This window comes from Nicotiana attenuata, unplaced genomic scaffold, assembly GCF_001879085.1.
Source record: "Nicotiana attenuata strain UT unplaced genomic scaffold, NIATTr2, whole genome shotgun sequence".
In the NCBI taxonomy this organism is placed as follows: Eukaryota; Viridiplantae; Streptophyta; class Magnoliopsida; order Solanales; family Solanaceae; genus Nicotiana; species Nicotiana attenuata.
In genome coordinates, this window is record NW_017671401.1 from 131,178 (window position 1) to 151,719 (window position 20,542).

Here is a 20,542-nt window from a genome sequence, read left to right on the forward strand (position 1 = left end):
TCGGTTAAAACTTATGTCCTGATTCTTGATTTATTCCTTTGTCTACGGCTTTAATTATTCTTCTTACCTTATTTCCTGCAATGTTACTGATTCTTCATGATTATTTCCTTAATTAGACTCATGTTTGTTTACCTCTTTACTTGGTACTGCTTTGATTTCTTTCCTTAAATGACCCTTGTCCTTTAATCGTTGAGTAGTTATCCTCAATTAAAGGAAGACTACACTAATTTGTGTGTTATTAATTCTGTGGTTTCCTTAATTGCTGAATGATTGATCTCTTTTACCTTATTCTTCTTGTTCTTAACTACTATATATACTCTCCTTTATTCTCACTTCTAACACACAAACATTGGTTCACAAAAATACTCTCACACTCTCAAAAGCTCCCTATTCTTTTCTATTACTTGCAACTTCACTGATCTAGCCGGCTGCAAGCCAAGGCTTGCTATTGCACAACACCTGCTCTATACTCTGTGTTTTCTCTCCTTAACTGGTATGTCCTGATTCAGTTTAAAGTCCAAAACTCTATGTGTTTCATTGCTGTTCTAGTTCATTAGCTATGATTTCCAATCCTGTTTCTTGTTTACTATTATGTTGCTCAACATGTAACCAGCATGTCTAAATCACATTGCTTAATTACCATTTCAACTAGCATGCTTGAATTTATTTCTGTCAAACCTGTGACTAGTATGTTTATCCCACAATGATCTGTCTACTGCTTTGTCTAGCATGCCTCAACATGTTTTGTCCTATATGTGTCAGCATGTCTATACCAGGAATACTTGCATAGTTTTGTCTAGTCTATTTATTTGAGTACCTGCTTATTCTACTTGGCTGATGAGATCATGCTAATTATCTAGTTTCTCCAGGGTAATTCTAGTTGTGTGATTGATCCTGTCCAGTGTTAATGTGTGACGACCCGGCCGGTCGTCTTAAGAATTGACGCCCCGATCCCCTATTAACTACTTCCCTCGAGTTTATTTCTGCTATTTTGATTTGCTGGGATATTCGGTTTTGAGTTTCGGCGAGTTTTGGGTCACTTAGTCCCTAAATGAGAGATTAAGTGTTGGAAAGTGGACCGTAGTCGGAGCAGTGTGAAGACGGCCTCGGAATGAAAATTCAATGGTTCCGTTAGCTCCGTTGGGTGATTTCGGGCTTAGGGGCGTGTTCAGATTGTGTTTTGGAGGTCCGTAGCTAATTTAGGCTTGAAATGCCGAAAGTTGAATTTTTGGAGTTTTCGGTCCGATAGTGAGATTTTTATCCGAGCGTCGGAATGGAATTCCAGAAGTTGGAGTAGCTCTGTAGTGTTGAACGTGACGTGTGTGCAAAATTTCAGGTCATTCGGACGAGGTTTGATAGACTTTTTGATCGAAAGCGTATTTTTGAGAATTTTGGAGTTCTTAGGCTTAAATCCATGGTTAATTCGAGGTTTCGATGTTGTTTTAGGTGTTTTAAGGATTGGTACAAGTTTGGATAGTAGTTTGTGACTTGTTGGTGCCTTTGGTTGAGGTCCCGGAGGCCTCAGGATGATTTCGGATGGTTGACGGAAAGGTTTTAGAATTTAAGTTACAGCTTCAGCTGCTGGTTCTGTCATAACAGCACCTGCGGTTTGGGTTCCACAGGTGCGGCGCCGCAGATGCGGAAAATGGGCCTTTGAGTGAAAGTCGCAGATGCGACCTAGGCTCCGCAGAAGCGGGACCGCAGATGCGGTCCCAGAGCTGCAAATGCGGAAATCGCTGGGCAAAACATATAAATTCTTGCCTTCGCGAATTTTAGCCATTTTTCATCTTTTTCAAAACGGGAAGAAGCTTAGGGAGCACTTTTCAAGAGAGATTTTCAGAGGAGTTCATTGGGGTAAGGTCTTTGGTCCCTAAACTCGTTATTGGACTGATTTTTATCAATTTAAGCATGAAAAATTAAGGAAAATCAGTAGTAATTGGGGGGTTAGGGCTTGGCTAATTGGAGAACTTTGAGTGATGATTTGAGGGACAAATTGAGGTCCGAGTTTGGTGCTTTTGATATGACTGAACTCGTGAGAGTGCGAGGTTTCTGGAAATATAAATTTTACTCAATTCCGAGACTTGGGCCCGAGGGGCATTTTGGTCATTTTACATAATTTCGTGTATTAGCTTAGAAATTCTTTGTAGAATCAGTTACTTGAAGTGTTATTTACAATATGCAATTGAATTGAATAGATTTGGGCCATTTGGAGTCGGATACTCGTGGCAAGAACGCGGTTTCGGATTGATTATTGAGCCGGTTCGAGGTAAGTGGCTTGTCTGACCTTGTGTGGGGGACCTTCCTCTAGGATATGATATATTTGATAATTGAAATGCCTTGTACGCGAGGTGAGGAGGGCATACTTGAGCTAATTGTTGGAAATCCGGGTTTTTTTTTTACTTTAAGTATTTCAATTGAGTTCCTTTTTCCTGTTTTATTCTACTTGCGAATTTAGCCTGTTGTTAGTTTAGAAAAGCATGTTTAGTTGATTTAATTGCCTATTTGCTTAAATTGCCTTAATTGCATTACGTGAAGCATGTTAGGCTAGAATTAACTGTTTACTTGGTACGATATTGAGCATAATTGAGTATTTCCTGTGTTGCTGCTGTGTGCTTTACTTTGGGACTACGGGACGGCATCCCGGGGGATTCCCCGTACATGTTTATGGATTTAACTAAGATGCGGGATACCAAGAGATCCCTGGCACGTAGATTGAGGATACCAAGAGATCCTTGGGATACCAAGAGATCCCTAGCATATATTGAGGATACCAAGAGATCCTCGGTATACCAAGAGATCCCTCGTATACATTGAGGATACCAAGAGATCCCTAGTATAGATTGAGGGTACTAAGAGATCCTCGGGATACTGGGAGATCCCCGGTTATTGCCTTGTGTTCGTTTTAGCCCCTGTTTCGGTTATTGCATTCCTTACTTTCTTGTATTAAATTCTTATTGTTAGCTTTCAACTACATTACTTGTCTTATTCTGCGATACCTTATATTATTATCTTATCTCAGGTCCCTGACCTTCCTCGTCACTACCCGACCGAGGTTAGGCTTGGCACTTACTGAGTACCGCTGTGGTGTACTCATGCTCTTTCTGCACATGTTTTTCATGTGCAGATCCAGGTACTGCGACTCAGTCCTACCACCACTGAGGCGAGGCGATTGCTCTAGCGACTTCGAGGTATATCTGCCGCGTCCGCAGACCGAGGAGTCCCTTTCTATTCCTGCTTTTAGTATTTAGCCCTTCTGTATTTTTCCTTCTGTTCTTGTTAGACATTCCGGAGTTAGAGCTATGTAGTATTTCTTAGCTTGTGATTCATGGGTTTCCGGGTTTTGGGAGTATGTATTGGTTTTGAGAAGTTAAGTGTTGTGTATGCGAAGCGGCATTTTAAATATCATTTATTTCGGTTAAATTTTTGGCTTTTGGATTATTCTTCCACAAGTTTTTTTTTGTTATGTTCCGCATTGTTAGGCTTACCTAGCTGTAGAGACTAGGTGCCGTCATGACAGTTCACGGAGGGCGAACTGGGGTCGTGACAAGTTGGTATCAGAGCCCTATAGGAGTCATGGATCACAAGACGGTTTATTAGAGTCTCGCTGATCGGTACGGAGACGTCTGTACTTATCTACGAGAGGCTATGTAACTGTTAGGAAAATTCATTTTCATTTGATTTCCTTGTCGTGCGAGATTTTGACATCACAATTCTAAACTTCTGTCTTTATATTCTCTCACAGATGGTGAGGACACATGCTACCCGAGATGATCAGGCACCCGCGCCCCCTACTACAGCCGTCAGAGGCCAGGGCCAGGGTAGAGGTTGAGGACGCGCACGTGGTGCAGCCAGAGCACCTGCGCGAGCTGCCACCGAGGAGCCACCAGCAGTGCCAGTCGGAGTCCAGGCACCTGACACACCTACTGCTACTACCACGCCAGCACTTCAGGAGACTCTGGCACAGTTCATGAGCATGTACACCACGTTGGCTCAGGCAGGGTTGCTTCCCCTTGCTGCAGCTACATCCCAGGCCGGGGGAGGAGCACAGACTCCCGCCGTCCGCACTCCTGAGCAGTGAGTGCATGTTGATCAGGTCCTAGAGATTATTCCGGTACAGCCCATAGTTCCAGATCAGCCCAAGGATAGGGCAGCGGCTTCTGAGGATGAGCAGCAGAGGCTTGAGAGGTTCAAGAAGTACAAGCCTCCTGTTTTCAGTGGTTTAGCATCAGACGATGCTCTGGGATTTCTGGATGAGTGCTACTGTATTCTTCGTACCATGGGTATCTCAGGATCGAGTGGGGTTTCTTTCACGACCTTCCAACTTTGAGGAGCCGCCTATGAGTGGTGGCGTACTTATGAGTTAGACAACCCGGACGAGGCAGCTTCATTGACTTGGACTCAATTTTCAGATCTGTTCCTGAGGGAGTATGTTCCTTAGAGCCTCAGGGATGCATGGTGTGCAGAGTTTGAGCATTTGCGCCAGGGTGCTATGACTGTTTCAGAGTATGCTGTCCGTTACACCAGTTTGGCTAGGCATGCACCAGCCTTGGTTTCTACTTTTCGCGAGAGGGTTCGTCGGTTTATTGAGGGGCTTATTCCCAGCATCAGGTCTAACATGGCTCGTGAGTTGGGGATGGATATTTCTTATCAGCAGGTGGTGAGCATTGCTAGGAGGATTGAGGGTATGCATGCTAGGGAGAGAGAGGAGAGGGAGGCCAAGAGGTCTCGAGAGTCGGGCCATTATTCTGGTGCCCGTGCCCCAGCTGCAGGTCGCCATGGTAGGGGTTATATGAGTCGCCCTATTCATTCAGCTCTTCCAGCAGCCAGTAGTGCTCCAGCTCCGCCTAGATCTCAGGAGCCTTATTATGCACCTCCAATTTCTAGCGCGCCTCTTGCACGGGGTGCTTTCAGAGGTTAGTCCAGCAGACCTGGCCCTAGCTAGTCATAGCCGCCACGTCCTCCTACAGCTTGTTTTGCGTATGGTGACATACGCCATGTGGTGAGAGATTGCGCTAGACTTGGGAGGAGCTCACCTCCACAGACTTCTCAGCCACAGCATGCCCCGCAGAGTTCTCAGGCTATGGTTATAGCTCCAGTTGCTACCCCACCTGCTCAGCCAGCTATAGGTGGAGGTCGGGGAGGTAGAGGTCGCCCTAGAGGGGGAGGCTAGGCCAGATACTATGCCCTTCCTGCTCGTACCGAGGTTGTTACCTCCGATTCTGTCATCACAGGTATTGTCATGGTTTGTCATAGAGATGCATCGGTTCTATTCGATCCAGGCTCCACTTACTCTTATGTGTCTTCTTATTTTGCTCCGCATTTGGGTGTACCTCGGGATTCTTTGAGTTCCCTTGTTTATGTTTCTACTCCTGTGGGAGATTCTCTTATTGTGGATCGCGTTTATCAGTCATGTTTGGTTACTATTCGTGGTTTTGAGACCAGCGCCAATTTATTGTTACTCGGCATGGTAGATTTTGATATTATCCTGGGCATGGACTGGTTGTCGCCCCATTATGCTATTCTTGATTGTCACGCCAAAACCGTGACGCTGGCTATGCCAGGTGTACCGCGTGTTGAGTGGAGGGGTACTTTGGATCACACTCCCAGTAGAGTTATTTCTTTTCTCAAAGCTCAACGTATGGTTGAGAAGGGGTGTGACGCGTATTTAGCTTATGTGAGAGATGTCAGTATTGATACCCCTTCAGTTGATTCAGTTCCAGTAGTACGGGACTTTTCCGATGTGTTTCCAGCTGATCTTCCAGGCATGCCGCCTGATATAGATATTGATTTTGGCATTGACTTATTGCCGGGCACTCAGCCCATTTCTATTCCTCCGTATCGTATGTCTCCTCCTGAGTTGAAGGAGTTGAAGGATCAGTTGCAAGAATTGCTTGATAGGGGCTTTATTCGGCCCAGTGTATCACCTTGGGGTGCTCCTGTCTTGTTTATGAAGAAAAAGGATGGTTCTATGCGTATGTGTACTGATTATCGCCAGTTGAACAAGGTTACAGTGAAGAACCGTTATCCTTTGCCTCGTATTGATGATCTGTTTGACCAGCTTCAGGACGCATGGGTGTTTTCTAAGATTGACTTGCGCTCAGGTTACCATCAGTTGAAGATTCGGGAGCCAGATATCCTGAAGACTGCTTTCAGGACTCGGTATGGTCATTACGAGTTCCTTGTTATGTCATTTGGGCTGACCAATGCCCCAGCAGCCTTTATGCATTTGATGCACAGTGTATTTCAGCCATATCTTGACTCTTTTGTCATTGTCTTTATTGATGACATTCCGGTGTATTCCCGAAGTCGGGAAGATCATGAGCAGCACCTGAGGACAGTGCTTCAGACTCTGAGGGAAAAGAAGTTATATACAAAGTTCTCAAAATGTGAGTTTTGGTTGGATTCCGTGGCATTCTTAGGCCACGTGGTATCGAGTGAGGGTATTCAGGTGGATCCGAAGAAGGTAGAGGCAGTGCCCAAGTCATGACTACCTAAGTTCGGCATTTGACCTCGTTCAACATACGAACCAAGCTTCTACGACTAAAAGCAGCCAACCGACAGAACCAAAGAAAGAAGCATATATGCCCGAACAGAAGAAAATAACATTTCGTACTTCAATATTCATTACAAGGGCTAATACAGACGCCCGCAAAAGTGTCCACAAAATCTACAAGCAAAAAGAAGAATAATTACTTGCCATCAGACCCAAAAGCATCATCCCCACCATCGCCATCGAGATACTCGTCCTCATACCAAACATCTTGCTCATTCCCGTCCACATCTTCCTCGCCATCACCGGCCTCGGGGGTAGCAGGGTCATAGCAGCAACCAATCCGAGCTGCACGCACCTTAGTACGAGCATCCTCAAAGTCGGCTTCAAGAACTTTCCCCGCTGTCATCAAACTTTTAAATATATCCATTTGAGCCTCGGCATGAATCCACGTCTAGTATAAATTCCCCGGGACATTAGGAAAAGGAAAAGCGCGAGAGGAGGACGGCTGAGCCAACAATTTTGATTTCTCGGCCTCGAGAACGACGACTTAGTCGCCAAGTCAGCAACCTCTTTTTCTAGCTCCCCTATCCGCTCATCAAGTCGAGCTTCTCTGAGTTTAGCCATCTCCAAATCATTTGCCCACTCGGATCGAAGAGAGCGGATCGTAGCCTCTAAAGCCTCTACTATTGTTGAAGCCTCCAACCTAGCCAACTCGGCCTTCTCCAAGTCAGTTGTCCTCTCAACAACCTCCGGTATTTTCTCGGCGACTTGACCACCCAAAGCCTCAGCCCTACCCGAACATTGTTCGAGCTCGGACCGCAGAGAGAGCACTTGAGCCTGAAGGTCCGCGCATTGGGCCTCTACTCCCCTGCTCACCTCGAGCTCCTCTTCTTTTTCCCTAAGTTCCCCTTCGAGGATGTTGCATTTGCTGATGACTCTCATTAGCTCATCGTCTTTCTGCTTCAGCTCGTCCCTGATAGCTTGGAAGTTTCCACTCTCGCCAAAATGCATACAGATATCGCGATGCTTGTTGCGGTATTCACCGTACTTACTCTCCATCTTCTTGAAAATGGTTTTATGCCTCTCCTCTTAGCGAGCACTCTCAATCTCCAAGATAATGGTCTGAAAGAAAAAAAAGAAAAAGAGGAAGACAATCAATCTATCGAAAATAGTGTGCAAGGCACTAAAACTAGAAAGGTCGGAAAACTTACCCTAAGGGCGAGCCGGCTATGCCCGTCGAGAGGGCGGCATCGTTCAATAGCTTGAAGGTCCTCACCTCCATATCGGAGCAAAGGGGACCTAAGGAAGGGACCACATCTTCCGTGTTCACCAACATGTCTCGATTTATAGGGACCACGATGGTATGAGTGTACCCTTCCAACCTTACCTCCACCCGAGTGAATCCCTCACTTAGCATCCGCACCTTGTCGGGGTCAATGTCGGGCCGATTTCATATCCGTCCTTGGCAATGCCTTTACCTCTCCCATCAACTGACGAGGAAATGTCAACCAATCCTAAGGATGACAGCTCATTTCTCTGTACGGTCTCTACAGCCTCCCCGAGGACCCGCCAACCTCAACCTTGGTTAAGGGTTCACCTTCCACGAGCCACGTTGACAGCGGAACTTCGGATGACGGATCTACGTCACTTTCAGGCGCAGCAATGGTCGGCTCACAGTCGCCCCTTGTAGATTCGACTGCTCGAATTGTCCCATCGCCAACATCCACCGACGTCCTTTTACGTGGATCCAAGTCCTCCTTGCTCGGTGATGACTCATCTACTAAATGCAGCATAGGAAAAACTGAAGTCCAAGATGTTGAGGCCGCTACTATTCGAATTGGTCTAGTCAAAATCGGAGGCCGAATGGAGGCAGATGATCGGGAAGTCTCGGTCGCAGTCGCAACTAGGGCGGATCCCGTTGCAACGGTCGCTTGGCGAAAAGCAGGAATAGAAGCTTTCGACCTCCTCGAACCTCCCCGAGCTAACAACAAAAGAAAGGAAGAAGTTCGAGATCAATCCCCGCAATGATAAAAAGCGACCGATCAGAAAGACACAACAACAAAGACTTAAAATAAGCCAACTTAACGGGAAGCTTGGGACCGAATTTATGGCGGAAGGCCGACCATTCGCGAATCCCCTTCGTATGAGGAAGGACCCGACTAACCCAATTGTGAATATCTTCGACCAAAGGAGAGGGTTCAACCTCAGATGCGCAAAGAAAAGATAATCAATACAACCAAAGTCAACCAACACGAATTACAATGAAGGAAAAGTGAAGAAAGATGCTTACGGGCGTAGTTCCAAAGTACGGGAAACCCGCTTGTGTTAACCACTACGTCCTCAGTTTTGACGTAGAAGTAATTGATTAAGAACTGGCGGTTCACAACTAGCCATTTGCTGCCTCAGTAGCGAAGATGTAACATCGTCCCCCTATGAAAATTGGGAGCGAAGAGATGCATCAAGTGACGGAGGGTCACCTCGACCCTGGCTAATTCCGCTAACTTCGAGATCATACGAATGAGCTTGTAGATATAGGGAAAAGTTGAGCCAGGCACACTCGGTAATAGCGGCAGAACTCTTCGGCTAGGGGAGAATAGGAAAAGTATAACCTACATAGAAGGGGTATGCATAGAAGGCGCAGTATCCGCGATGGTGTATTTGCACCACATCGTGCCCTGTAGGGATTAGGTCTATGTGGGCGGAATTTGAATTTAGCCCTAAACTCAGTAAGGGCCGCCTCTTTCATTAACAACTCCAAAATTTTAAGGTCATCCTCGGGTAATATCGAGAAGTCAGACCTAGCCTTCTCCCTACGGGGAATTATTTCCTCCACCGTAGGAAAGTTGTTGTCCTTAGCAACACTGGCCAACCGTATCGTCATGGGGAGGCACACGTACAGCCAAGGGGACAGGGTCAGATACTCCCCCCAGAACTAGAAGATACGTCCATCTTTGCTTATATATGAAGAAGATGCAAGCACGAAGGAGTCTTGAGTAGCAGAAATCAGCATAATCGGTGAAAACAGGGATGTGAAGGTGAAGGTAACGAAAGCAAAGAACACTAAATGAAGAAGGAAGAAAGAGATATGGATTCAATATTTGAGAAGGAAAAGAATCAAGGGTCTCATATCCCTATTTATAAGAACCCAGGCACCATAATCGTGAAAATAAACTGCCGATGCCGAGCACAAATATCGAAACGGCTGAAGCACGGGAAATGACGCAATACATCAGGAAAACGCGTAATAATAACGCATGATGTCATGACATCATTCTGAATCAACGTAACGGTAGGTTATGGCTCACGAAGTGCCACGTTACCATCTCACCAAGAACATTACAACTCGGCCTGCTCGCATAAATCTCTCAATTACGACAAGCGAAGTCCGCTCATCAAGGTCGTCTGAGAGATGGCCTCGATAAGTAGAGGGACTAACTGTATGGGTCAAAATCTAACTAAGGATATTCGACACAAAGTGGCATTTCATAAAGTAATTTGGCCGAGGTTGACTAGTAACCAGAATCACAGCCGAGGAGTCAATCATGGCCGAGGTCAAGTATCAAAAGGGGCAGTAACGGCTAGTTTAGTGATAGGATCTTTAAGAGAATATTCCGTTGAATATTCTCTGTACTTGTACTTTTAAGGTTAATTGGGAGTATGTTCCTTATAAATAGAAAGAGAGATAAGGTGAAAGGCATGTAATATTCTCTGATAAGAACATTCTTTGAAAAGCAGACTTTCTCTTTAGATAAAATACAAACACTACCTTTCTAAAGAGATTCGATTGTCTATTATTCCATACTTTTTCCATCAGATCCGAGAAGGGTCCTAATATTTTAATATTTGCTATCATTCACTATTGTTCAATATTGGATGAATCATTATCCTTATTTACTTTAATGCCACTTATTATTATTTATTGCTTGATATTCCCCTTACATTAATGATCTTGAAATATTGAATGCAAACTACATTTAATCGTCTTTCAACGCTGCTCTACATTATTTATATTAATCGATTATAGATCTGAAGTTATTATTATTAACTAGGTTTAACCCCTCACTATATAAAATTAATTAGTTTAGCCAAAGATTTATATTTTTTGGTCAAACAACAATGTGCCTTAATTGTTACCTAGATTTTACCTATATGTTTGAACTTTCGGTGAGGGGTGGCTCAAGGGGAAGGCTAGTAACGCCTTTGCTTTTGTCACCCTTAAAATTTGGGGCCCCAAAAATATTTTTAACTGTAGATTTACTATCTTATTTTTGCTTAGACAATATTGAAGTTTATATAATATATATATATATACATATATATATATATATATATATATATATATATATATATATATATATATATATATATATAATCCTTATAAAAATGGAAAGAAAGACTATCTATTGTTTAGCAATATAAAATAATTTAGTACTTTGAATTAAGATACTCACATCTTCATATTGATAAATAATATTTTTAAAATTAAGATCCAAGGTAACATTATAAATATGTGGCTAACATCTTATGAACTTGAATTTTCTTACCAATGTGTATATTAATATTATATATTATAAAATGACTCCACTATTAAAGTCCTTGGCTATATTAATGGAGGATATATTATCATTTATTTTCTCAGTAAATCACATTAAATTGAATTGTTGTTAATTGGCTTACCTAACGGGTTGGGTTAGGTGCCATCACGACTAGTTGAACTTTGGGTCATGACAGTTCCTCAATGTGTCACTGGTACTCTAATCAACACAACAACGAACACTATCATATCACCTCTGTTAATTTCTTGAAATGCCGGACAAGAAATTAGATCAGCATTCATTACTGTATCATGGATTGCCTTCAACCCCAAAAGAATTTGCCTGTAGAATTTAAACGAAACAATGAACGACTATTAAGGAAAAATAATACAACACATTGAAACTCTCTTTTAAATTCAATTCCAACTCCAAAACATTTGCGACAACGAAATTTCCACATATCTTTGTGAACATTAACCATCCAGGTGTATAACACCGATACTCTTTCGATAAAGACCAGCCATTTTCCATCTTGATCTTTTTTAAGACCATTAAGTTTGGTGAGGTACGAGGAGTTGTCATACACCATTTGGCCTCAGCAAATGTGGTATAAGATTAAGACAATATACTAGCTTCACATTTTTCATCAGATCCCTCAAATGGCACCATGCACTCCCAAATGTTTCTTGCATTTGGATCTTTTCTTGCATTTGGATCTTTCCTTCCAAATTCAAAATAAACGATGACTTTGGGAAAATCAGGCATTGCACTACAACCGGCACTCTGGTATGCACAGAAAAAGAAGAAAATAATATTTGTGAGTAGATTCACCAAATAATAGAGATGAAGCTGACACTAAAGTATGACTGGCTACCAGTAACCCGATTTCAGATTGATGGTACTTGCACGTGAAGTACGTTGTACGCCTTGTAGATGAACACATACATATCGTTAACATGCTCTCTATATTCCGAAGACATGCAACATATGTACAACAACGCAAACCTAACTTGATCTTAGACCTATAGCATGCACATTTCAAAGCGAATAACTCAAACATGCTAATATTTCTTTTATAAGGTTTACATTTATATCCACTCCAAAAAATATTCTAGAACTATATCAACAATTAAAGATTAAAAGGCACAAACTTAAAAACACTTCTGAATTTCAGTCTGACATAGTAAAACTATTCAGCTGTCAATGAGCAAGTTGTCTCAAATTTGGACAAGTTAAAATAAGCTGAACTGATAAACGATGTAGTAGCCAACTCGCCCCAGGTCTACTATGACCAAAATGTACTGGGTCAAGATGGCCTAAACACTCGGTAACGACCAAACCCATCCACCGTACCCCATCTCCCATTAGACGAGAGAAATTGACATGAAGTTGTTGAACTCGACAAGAGATGTGAGGCACATTACTTTGACAGAGAAAACAAGCATCATGTGGATCAAAACCCGTAAGCTGGAAATTTGGATGTTATTCAAAGGCAAAATACATAATCTATCCATCAAACTTAGGACCAAATCCCTCTTACACACCTGTTGAACACGGGTTTTATTTTACACACCAAACCTTTCAAAAGTGTGTCAATTACACACTACTTTTGACCAGCCTCTGGGGCGTGTGAAACACGACCAGTGGGGCGCGTGAATAGTTACTTTCTGCCTTCACTGACTAATTACAACGGCTATTTACTAAAATTTGGGCCAATTTTCTTTAACCCATTTTCTGCCCCAATTCTTCATCTCCCTCTTATTTCATCTTCTTCTTCTTTAAAGGAACCAAACAATCTTCTTCTTCACCTTCCACAACTAATATGAGAATTGACAGAAGAATGATAATGGGCGTTAGGGTTGTTAAACCCTAAAATTACTCCTGATGAAATACCCAAATAAACCCTAACTATTTCGACCCACCCATCCAAGTCAAAAGGGTTGAACAACCTTAAAATGTGAATGCTAACCTGAAAAACTGAAGAAGAAACAGCAACAACCAGATGTCTTCTCGTCAGATTATCTTCATAGTTTTAGGGATGAAGAACAGGACTTGGAAAATGGGTTTATGTTTGTTAATTTGGTCGTGTAGGTGTTTTTAACTTACCGGGTTGGATCTTTCATGGGTCGGAATTAAGAAAAGGGTCGGATAATCTATTTTAATTATAAAGAATCGTTATTTTTTTTTTTAACTTATAAAAGCGCGTGTATACAACGCATTAAATATTAAAGGGGCTGGTCAAAAGTAGTGTGTAATTGACACACTTTTAAAAGGTTTGGTGTGTAAAATAAAACCCGTGTTCAACAGGTGTGTAAGTGGGATTTGGTCCTAAGTTTGATGGGTAGATTATGTATTTTGCCTTATTCAAATAAAAGCCAAAAATTATTTATGTGAATATGATTACCCAGAAAGAATTCTATGTAAATATCTATGTGCATTTTTTTTCTCAGGTAAATCTAGAGAAGCAGAAATACATGGAGAATCCAATTAAATATTCTATGACCCGTGCAATAATATAAAAAGAACACTAAACTATCACATAGGAATAATACTAGAGGAGTGTTGCCCGTGCTGAGCACGGGCCCAACAACTTAGAATGTTGATACAGTTTGGTTGTGTGTAATGTCGCATATTATATAGGATTGAGATACTACATAGCAACAAATAGTTTTATAATAACTACAATTTCACAAACACAAACGCAAGGTTCCATCCTCAGTAAATAATGACAATAGAAGACTATATATTGGCTCCCTATTTTTTCTTATATATATAACTGAGTAAATATTCCATTCTCTTCTACTTTTCTTGATAATACACTTGCAATATCAAACCCAAGCATATCGCTTATTTGCGGGCATTTCCTACCCATCATGTTAATATCGTTTACACCATGAATAAAAGAAGTCCAATTAAGAGCCATATAGAGTAATGTAAGATTGTTCATTGCTGGAAACATCCCTTTGAATTCTTCAAAGAAGCTTCAGTCCTATTACAAAAAAGAAAGAAATTAAATATTTTTGAAAAAGAAAACATTAACTGATAAAGTTCCATAGCAAGAATTTGGAAAGTAACATTAGAGGGAGGGAGAGGGAGGGACACAAACCAAGGATTCTCGCAAATAAACTACTTCAAAGTACCATACCTAAGTGTCAAGTTGTGCCCCTTTAGAGAAGACGATAAAGTAACGTTTTAGCATATTCATATATCTAGATGCATGGGCCCAACAATTTGTAGTCTAAACTTATTTTTATTTGTCACAAAAGATTAACAGATGATTTTGCTGATGCTATCAGTGGTCTTTATTTGTGCAGTAGTCAAAGAGTGGTCAATGTAAATCTGCATGATGACATGGAGTGCAATAAGTTTGTAGTAATGAATAAGAGCAAAGCAACTGCAAGAATGACAATTCTGTTTGTATATCTGTCTTGAGATTACATAGTTAAGAAATTAGAAATTTCATTAGCTAGCTATCTAGAGTAATGTTGAACAACTTCATTGTTTGCAGAAGAAAAAGTAAGAAGAAGCTAATAATACATGGTGTAAAAGGTGATGCATAAGATAAAGAAGAGTAGTGTATGAATAGAAGAGACAAAACATTGCCACATTGATCTAGGTCTTAAAGGTAACGTAAGAAAGAAATAGATTAGTAATTCCTAGCCATTCTATCATTTGGTTGTAGGCCTTTCCCTTAAGAGGTGTATGACTTGCTGAGATTCTAATAAACATTTAAGTCACAGTAGTATTCATGTAAAGAAATTTAACTGATATGTATATGTATATATATATATATATATATATATGAAAGGTTGTAAAAGTCATAAGCTTTTTATCAGATGCACGTGTAATTTATTAAGGTAAGGAACTCGAGGAAACTAATACATATAATATGAATAGCAATACTTTCAGCAACTGTTTGAGATACTTTCTAATATTCTATTAGTAAGACTAATCAGAGCATTAAAATATACTGAGATACCTCAGAAGAAAAATAAGAAATGCAACAGAGATGGGAAAATTTAGCATATGATAGCAGCGGGATAGCAACAAAAACTTTTTCGTATCAATGATCTCAACCTAGGAAAAATGCTTTTTATTTGTATTGGTTTTTTAAGGGAAGCAACATTACCTTTGAATTCACTTCTTTTTTAGTGCACAAAACAATTTAGGTCTGTTTTTATTTTAGTAGTAGACAGAACGTAGCAGCGGGAAAAAATTTTAAAATCATATACTTACCTTGACAGAGTGAAAGCGCAACTGGCGGAAGACGACATTACCAATATTGCAACAAGATGACCAAATGAGTCCACCTAAACGCTGTTCTTCATTTGAATAGCGTAGAAATTCAGCAAATATTTATATCAGACCGATAAATATGATTATAATTATAGTTAACAAATCTTGGTCGTAAGATAATTTAATAGAGTAATTTACTTTCTCAGCAAATCTGAGATAAAGGCAATCTATTGGGCATTACCTTTGCTCCATCATAAGGTATCATAAGATGCGTTGAAGCTCTTTGGCCTTTAACTTCTGTGTGAAAATGTAGCTTTGACAAACACACAAATATTATACAAATAAAAAATCAAGGTAACTAAATCCGAAGGAAAAGTGATCGCTTGCCTCACCTGTTAATTTGCACTTCTAATATAGTCTAGCTAGCCGTTGCCCATGTATAGCCAGTCGCACAATGACGTAGTTTATATATCATAAACTTTAACGTATTTACTGATGCTCAGTAATAAATGCTTCAACTAAGAAAAAAATCTTATTTATCAACATTTTAGTGGTAGTGAATTGTGTTTAAGCGTTGCCAAGGATTTTTATAACTGAACTAAAATTAAAATTATGTAGATGATACATGTGTAATTCTTTTGTTAAATAGTAAGAGTAGACATAAGAAGTATAAAAGAAAACACCATGTGATAAACGTAGTAAACTTTCGGAAATGTATATGGATCCTAATTATAAGATGTCATTGCACAACATCTGGAGGCCGCTCCAATATCCAAAAAATAATACCAATTGCCTTCACAAGCATAGGCACACACTACTGACAACTATTTACGCAAAAAATGTGGAAAACTTTGTTAAGGCGGCCAACTATCTAAACCTTGTTAAAAGATCGGTACGATCTGTCAAAATGTGTCTATACATCGCATACCATCTGAGCGAACATCACTGCCTCGACAATCTGTACAAATAAAATATTCATTTTAAGAAAATTAGTACATGGTAAAATATGGTATTTGAATTTCTAACCTTGACTTTGGCTTCGGTAGAGTACTTGGTTCCCTTTTTCGTTTCTTAGTTCCTTTCGCATCAGTCACAAGTATTGACTCTTCTTCCATAATTCTCTCGGCACCACCCACAGATGTTGACTCTTCTGTTAGAAACATGGTTGGTTTTTCAGTGTATGATAAAAGGACCAGAGAACCTGCATTTTTGTCTGGTGTTCTGGATGATGACCTTTGTAGCTGAACTCTGAACAGTTTATCTGCAAGTAGTCGATTGATATGAGCAACAGGGAATAACTCATTCTGCAAACAGATTGTAAAAACAATGGACTTGTCAAAGCTTACGTTTATGTGTTAACCATCAGAATATTATATTAACTTTGTTGGCTTATGTTAACTGCAGTGTTGTATGTGTATATACCTTAACACTGATGATATCATATATCTGTTCAGCTCTCATTGACAATGTTCTTTCGGCCAAGCCTTCAAACACTGTTGTCGTTGTGCCAGTTTTATCTGTAATTTCTACCTCAAAGTGGCACCTATGATGTGGTATGTTGTAAATTATTTTAGTTGAGGTAGAATGGATGGCACAAAATATCAAATATTATCAATGGCATCATCTTATTAGTAGCAGTTGTTACCTTAGAATTAACATTCGTGGCAGCCTGCAGTTTATGCATTGAACGTCCCTTTTTATTTTGCTCCGAACAAGATGGTTACATTCCGAACAACCTAGCAGATAAAATCGTTGGAAATGCTCAGGTAGCGAAATTTCTCCTTCGATGTAAAATGTTTCCGCCTGCAAAATGTAAATAATGAAACAAGTCGTTAGGTTTATGTTCCTAACATAAGCAATGGAACTTGCTAAATCATCAATTGTTAATTGCATATAATTTTCAGCAACGAAATAATACAAAGTTGCATAGTTAGTAAAACCTCATGAGAAGTGTGTTCTAACGGTAAAATGTAAAAATTAGATAACTAATTTTATGTAAGACTAAATTGAAAACTATTTTGTTTGATATTAGAATATTTTTGTTTGAATCAACAGCCTCTTTTCCAAATATTAAGATGACGTAGGATACAAATAGGATGTAATATAGTGATCAAACTTTTAAAAAGCATTTCAGAATAAATTTAATTGTAAAACGAACGATATATTATTTCAATGAAGATTTTTTACAGTTGAACTTTAACATAAGAGTTTATTCCAAAAATTTATACTCTAATATTATTTAGACCATACTGCTACTGGGCTGACACGAACAGTAGCATATTAGAACATATTGAACAGTTATCCATATTGTATAAAAGATACATGATGTGGCAGTTTTCGGCATTTTATTTTGGAATTTAATGAACTCACAGTGGAGGTTTGCATAGCAATAGCTGAAACAGATAATATTTCATTGTCAACAGCTACAAGATTAAGTGATGAAGCTGACTCTGCTGAACTCTTCACTGTGTATTCGATTAGCATTTGTTTGTTCTCATTTACCCTGTAATTCGCACGAGAAATGTCAGGCAATTATTTTTTCACATTAGTAATAATAGTTAAATAATGATATGGTACATTTTAAGCACAGTTTGTATGGTACCAATTCCATAATTCAGTTGCTTGCACATATAGGGGATTGATTAAGATTGTCGAGTTGTATCTTGTTTCCAAACGGGAAACTGTGTATGCAAATTTTGTTAATAAGCAACGCAGAACCATTATCCATATGTAGAAACAGGAACTTCATGAACTTACCACCATGGTATTTTGTGGTAGCTATCCGCTTCGCGAGAATAACAGGATATTCTTGCAGTTGCCTCACTTGTCTCAGTAACTCGGTTCCTTCATTGCTTGCCAAGTCTTTCCATATAGTGAAGAAAAGAGGTTTCTTCCTATACATGTACTTTTATAAGTGTCAGCTAGAAATATTGTTATGTAATAGAAGATTATATGACTCATGTTTTGTCCATAACTATGGCCTCTTGAAATCTCTTAGTCTGATCAGCGGTGTTTTGCATTGCCCCACAGTTTGCTACCACAGCTAATAGATCTGATGTTATAAACAAAAAACAAATGTAGGTAAAATCAATATATTTGCATTCACCATGAGTTCCAAGCAATTAAGCTGTTATAAGGCATAGGGTAATTTGAAACATACCAAATTCATCACCGGAAGGCTGTTGTTCAACGTCGACGAAAGAAATCGTACTCAGTCTCGACGGAGGAGGTAACGGTGCCTCCTTTTCATTATTTTTTGGGATAGACTCCACAATAGTGAATCTGTCGACGATCAATTCAAACTGGCCGATATGCAATGAATAAGGTTGCGGATTTCTAACCTTGGCAGTTGAAATCAGATACGTCTCAAAAAGTTCGAACAAGTTATCACATCATCTAATGTCGTCACCATAGAGTATCACACAAATTTGTTCCTCCTACAATGTTATTAAGAACGATAACACAGTAATTATTGGAAGAGTACAAGTGAGAAGATGTTATGTTACAATTATAGTTGTAACTTGACTTACGTTTATATCCTGGACAATTATTATCTGAAAACGAACTCGCTGATCTCTGTTGTCTCGCGACCGAAATTTGTCTACAGCCTTGACTTTGCAAGTCCATTCTGTAGTAAGCGGTGTAATTTCACTGATACTAAGTCTTTCTTCCATTTTATCAATATAACTTGCATATTGATAACTGTAATGCAAGAACAAACCATCCCACATTACAAATATGAGGCAGCAAATATACGTAAAATACACTCGAAATTTTTTGTAACAGTTAGGAATTTCTAGTAAAAGTTGGATTTGGATTTTTTAATCACTACATTTCAAAGTGCTGGAACTCCCTGCTTCACACGTTCTATAATCTCTATTTAGCCAGAGGAAAAGAAAGCAAAAGCGATTCCCGTAGTAGCGGCGGGCGAAATGGGAGCTGCCTAAACCGTGAAAACGGGGTTGTGGGAGAGCAATACAAGCGTCGTGCAGCTAGGCGAAGCAGCCCGAATGCTGCACCCTAGATGGCGAAAGTCCAGTAGCCGAAAGCATCACTAGCTTAGGCTCTGACCGCGTGCCTGTTGAAGAATGAGCCGGCGACTCATAGGCGTTTTGAGAGAGCGCAAAACTCTAAATACTAGATATGACCTCAAAATAAGAGGGGGGCAAGGTCGGCTAGTGAGACGATGGGGGATAAGCTTCATCGTCGAGAGGGAAAGAGCCCGGATCACCAGCTAAGGCCCCTAAATGACCGCTCAGTGATAAAGGAGGTAGGGGTGCAGAGACAGCCAGGAGGTTTGCCTAGAAGCAGCCACCCTTGAAAGAGTGCGTAATAGCTCACTGATCGAGCGCTCTTGCGCCGAAGATGAACGGGGCTAAGCGATCCTGCCGAAGCTGTGGGATGTCAAAATACATCGGCAGGGATATTTTAATTCCTTGTCCACTCTTTCCAGTATTTTCCGAAAAACAGCAATTAGGAATAGAGAATATATATCAAAGAAAGGTCTAACTGTTGGAATCATTTTTTCCATTGCTATTTGATACATTTCGGTCATTCACATTAGTGAATTAGGTGAAAGTGCGGAAAGAGAGGGATTCGAACCCTCGGTAAACAAAAGCCTACATAGCAATTCCAATGCTACGCCTTAAACCACTCGGCCATCTCTCCTACATAATGATTATGACCCAAAAACCGAGTGAATAGCGAGTCAGTCATAAACAATTATTGATTGGATAGGTACGACCAATCCATTCTAACTAGAAAAATAGAAAATTTTTCATTCCCTTGCCTTGAGTGAAATGGTGGGAATCCTTGTTTGATTTTTTTGAATATCCTCCTTCCTTGGATTAGTACTGGGACGCATATATCAAAAGCTCAGTGTGAAATTTGAATGAGATATATCTTTCTTTTTTCAAATTCAAAATTGGAGTAATTGAGGTTACACAAAATCTCCGCCAGAAAAGGAAAAAGTTTAATCTGGAAAAGTATTCTCTAAGGGTAATGTAATTGAGTGAAATTCATTTTGTATCGTACAAGAAAGGAATTCCATTTGTGTATGTGCTCCCGATAAAAAGAAATAAGGTACTCTATTCCATTACATACATGGATCGGGTTGAAAAACCAGACCCAGTCTCTCTTGGAATCCTGAATATGCCAATAAATAATTAATTGTACTAATCCACATATGTCTCTCTCCCATCAATCGGTACTAGTTGAAGTAATGAAAAAATCCCCTATTTGTTTGATGAGAAATGCGAAAGAAAAAAGAAAAAAAAAA

The 20,542-nt window shown here is 40.1% G+C and overlaps 1 protein-coding gene and 1 non-coding gene across 3 annotated transcripts in view; both read right to left on the reverse strand.

Moving 5' to 3' along the window:
• Nucleotides 1–15,951: 15,951 nt before the first annotated feature.
• The window catches only part of LOC109208063, a 6,001-nt gene continuing 1,410 nt past the window's right edge, over nt 15,952–20,542 (reverse strand). Inside the window, exons 2-10 of one of the 2 annotated variants that reach the window (XM_019371077.1) lie at nt 18,795–18,966; nt 18,425–18,701; nt 18,022–18,316; nt 17,867–17,945; nt 17,635–17,767; nt 16,910–17,067; nt 16,687–16,807; nt 16,291–16,568; nt 15,952–16,222 (exon numbers count right to left, since the gene is read on the reverse strand). In XM_019371077.1, coding sequence (XP_019226622.1) covers nt 16,207–16,222; nt 16,291–16,568; nt 16,687–16,807; nt 16,910–17,067; nt 17,635–17,767; nt 17,867–17,945; nt 18,022–18,166 — 930 coding nt within the window. In that variant the 5' untranslated portion in view covers nt 18,167–18,316; nt 18,425–18,701; nt 18,795–18,966 and the 3' untranslated portion in view covers nt 15,952–16,206. Of the gene's footprint in view, nt 16,569–16,686; nt 16,808–16,909; nt 17,068–17,634; nt 17,768–17,866; nt 17,946–18,021; nt 18,317–18,424; nt 18,702–18,794; nt 18,967–20,542 lie in introns of both variants that reach the window. The other variant, XM_019371076.1, reaches the window with a different exon arrangement.
• On the reverse strand, nt 19,846–19,932 carry TRNAS-GGA. Its single transcript has one exon. It is a non-coding gene; the product is annotated as a tRNA-Ser (tRNA).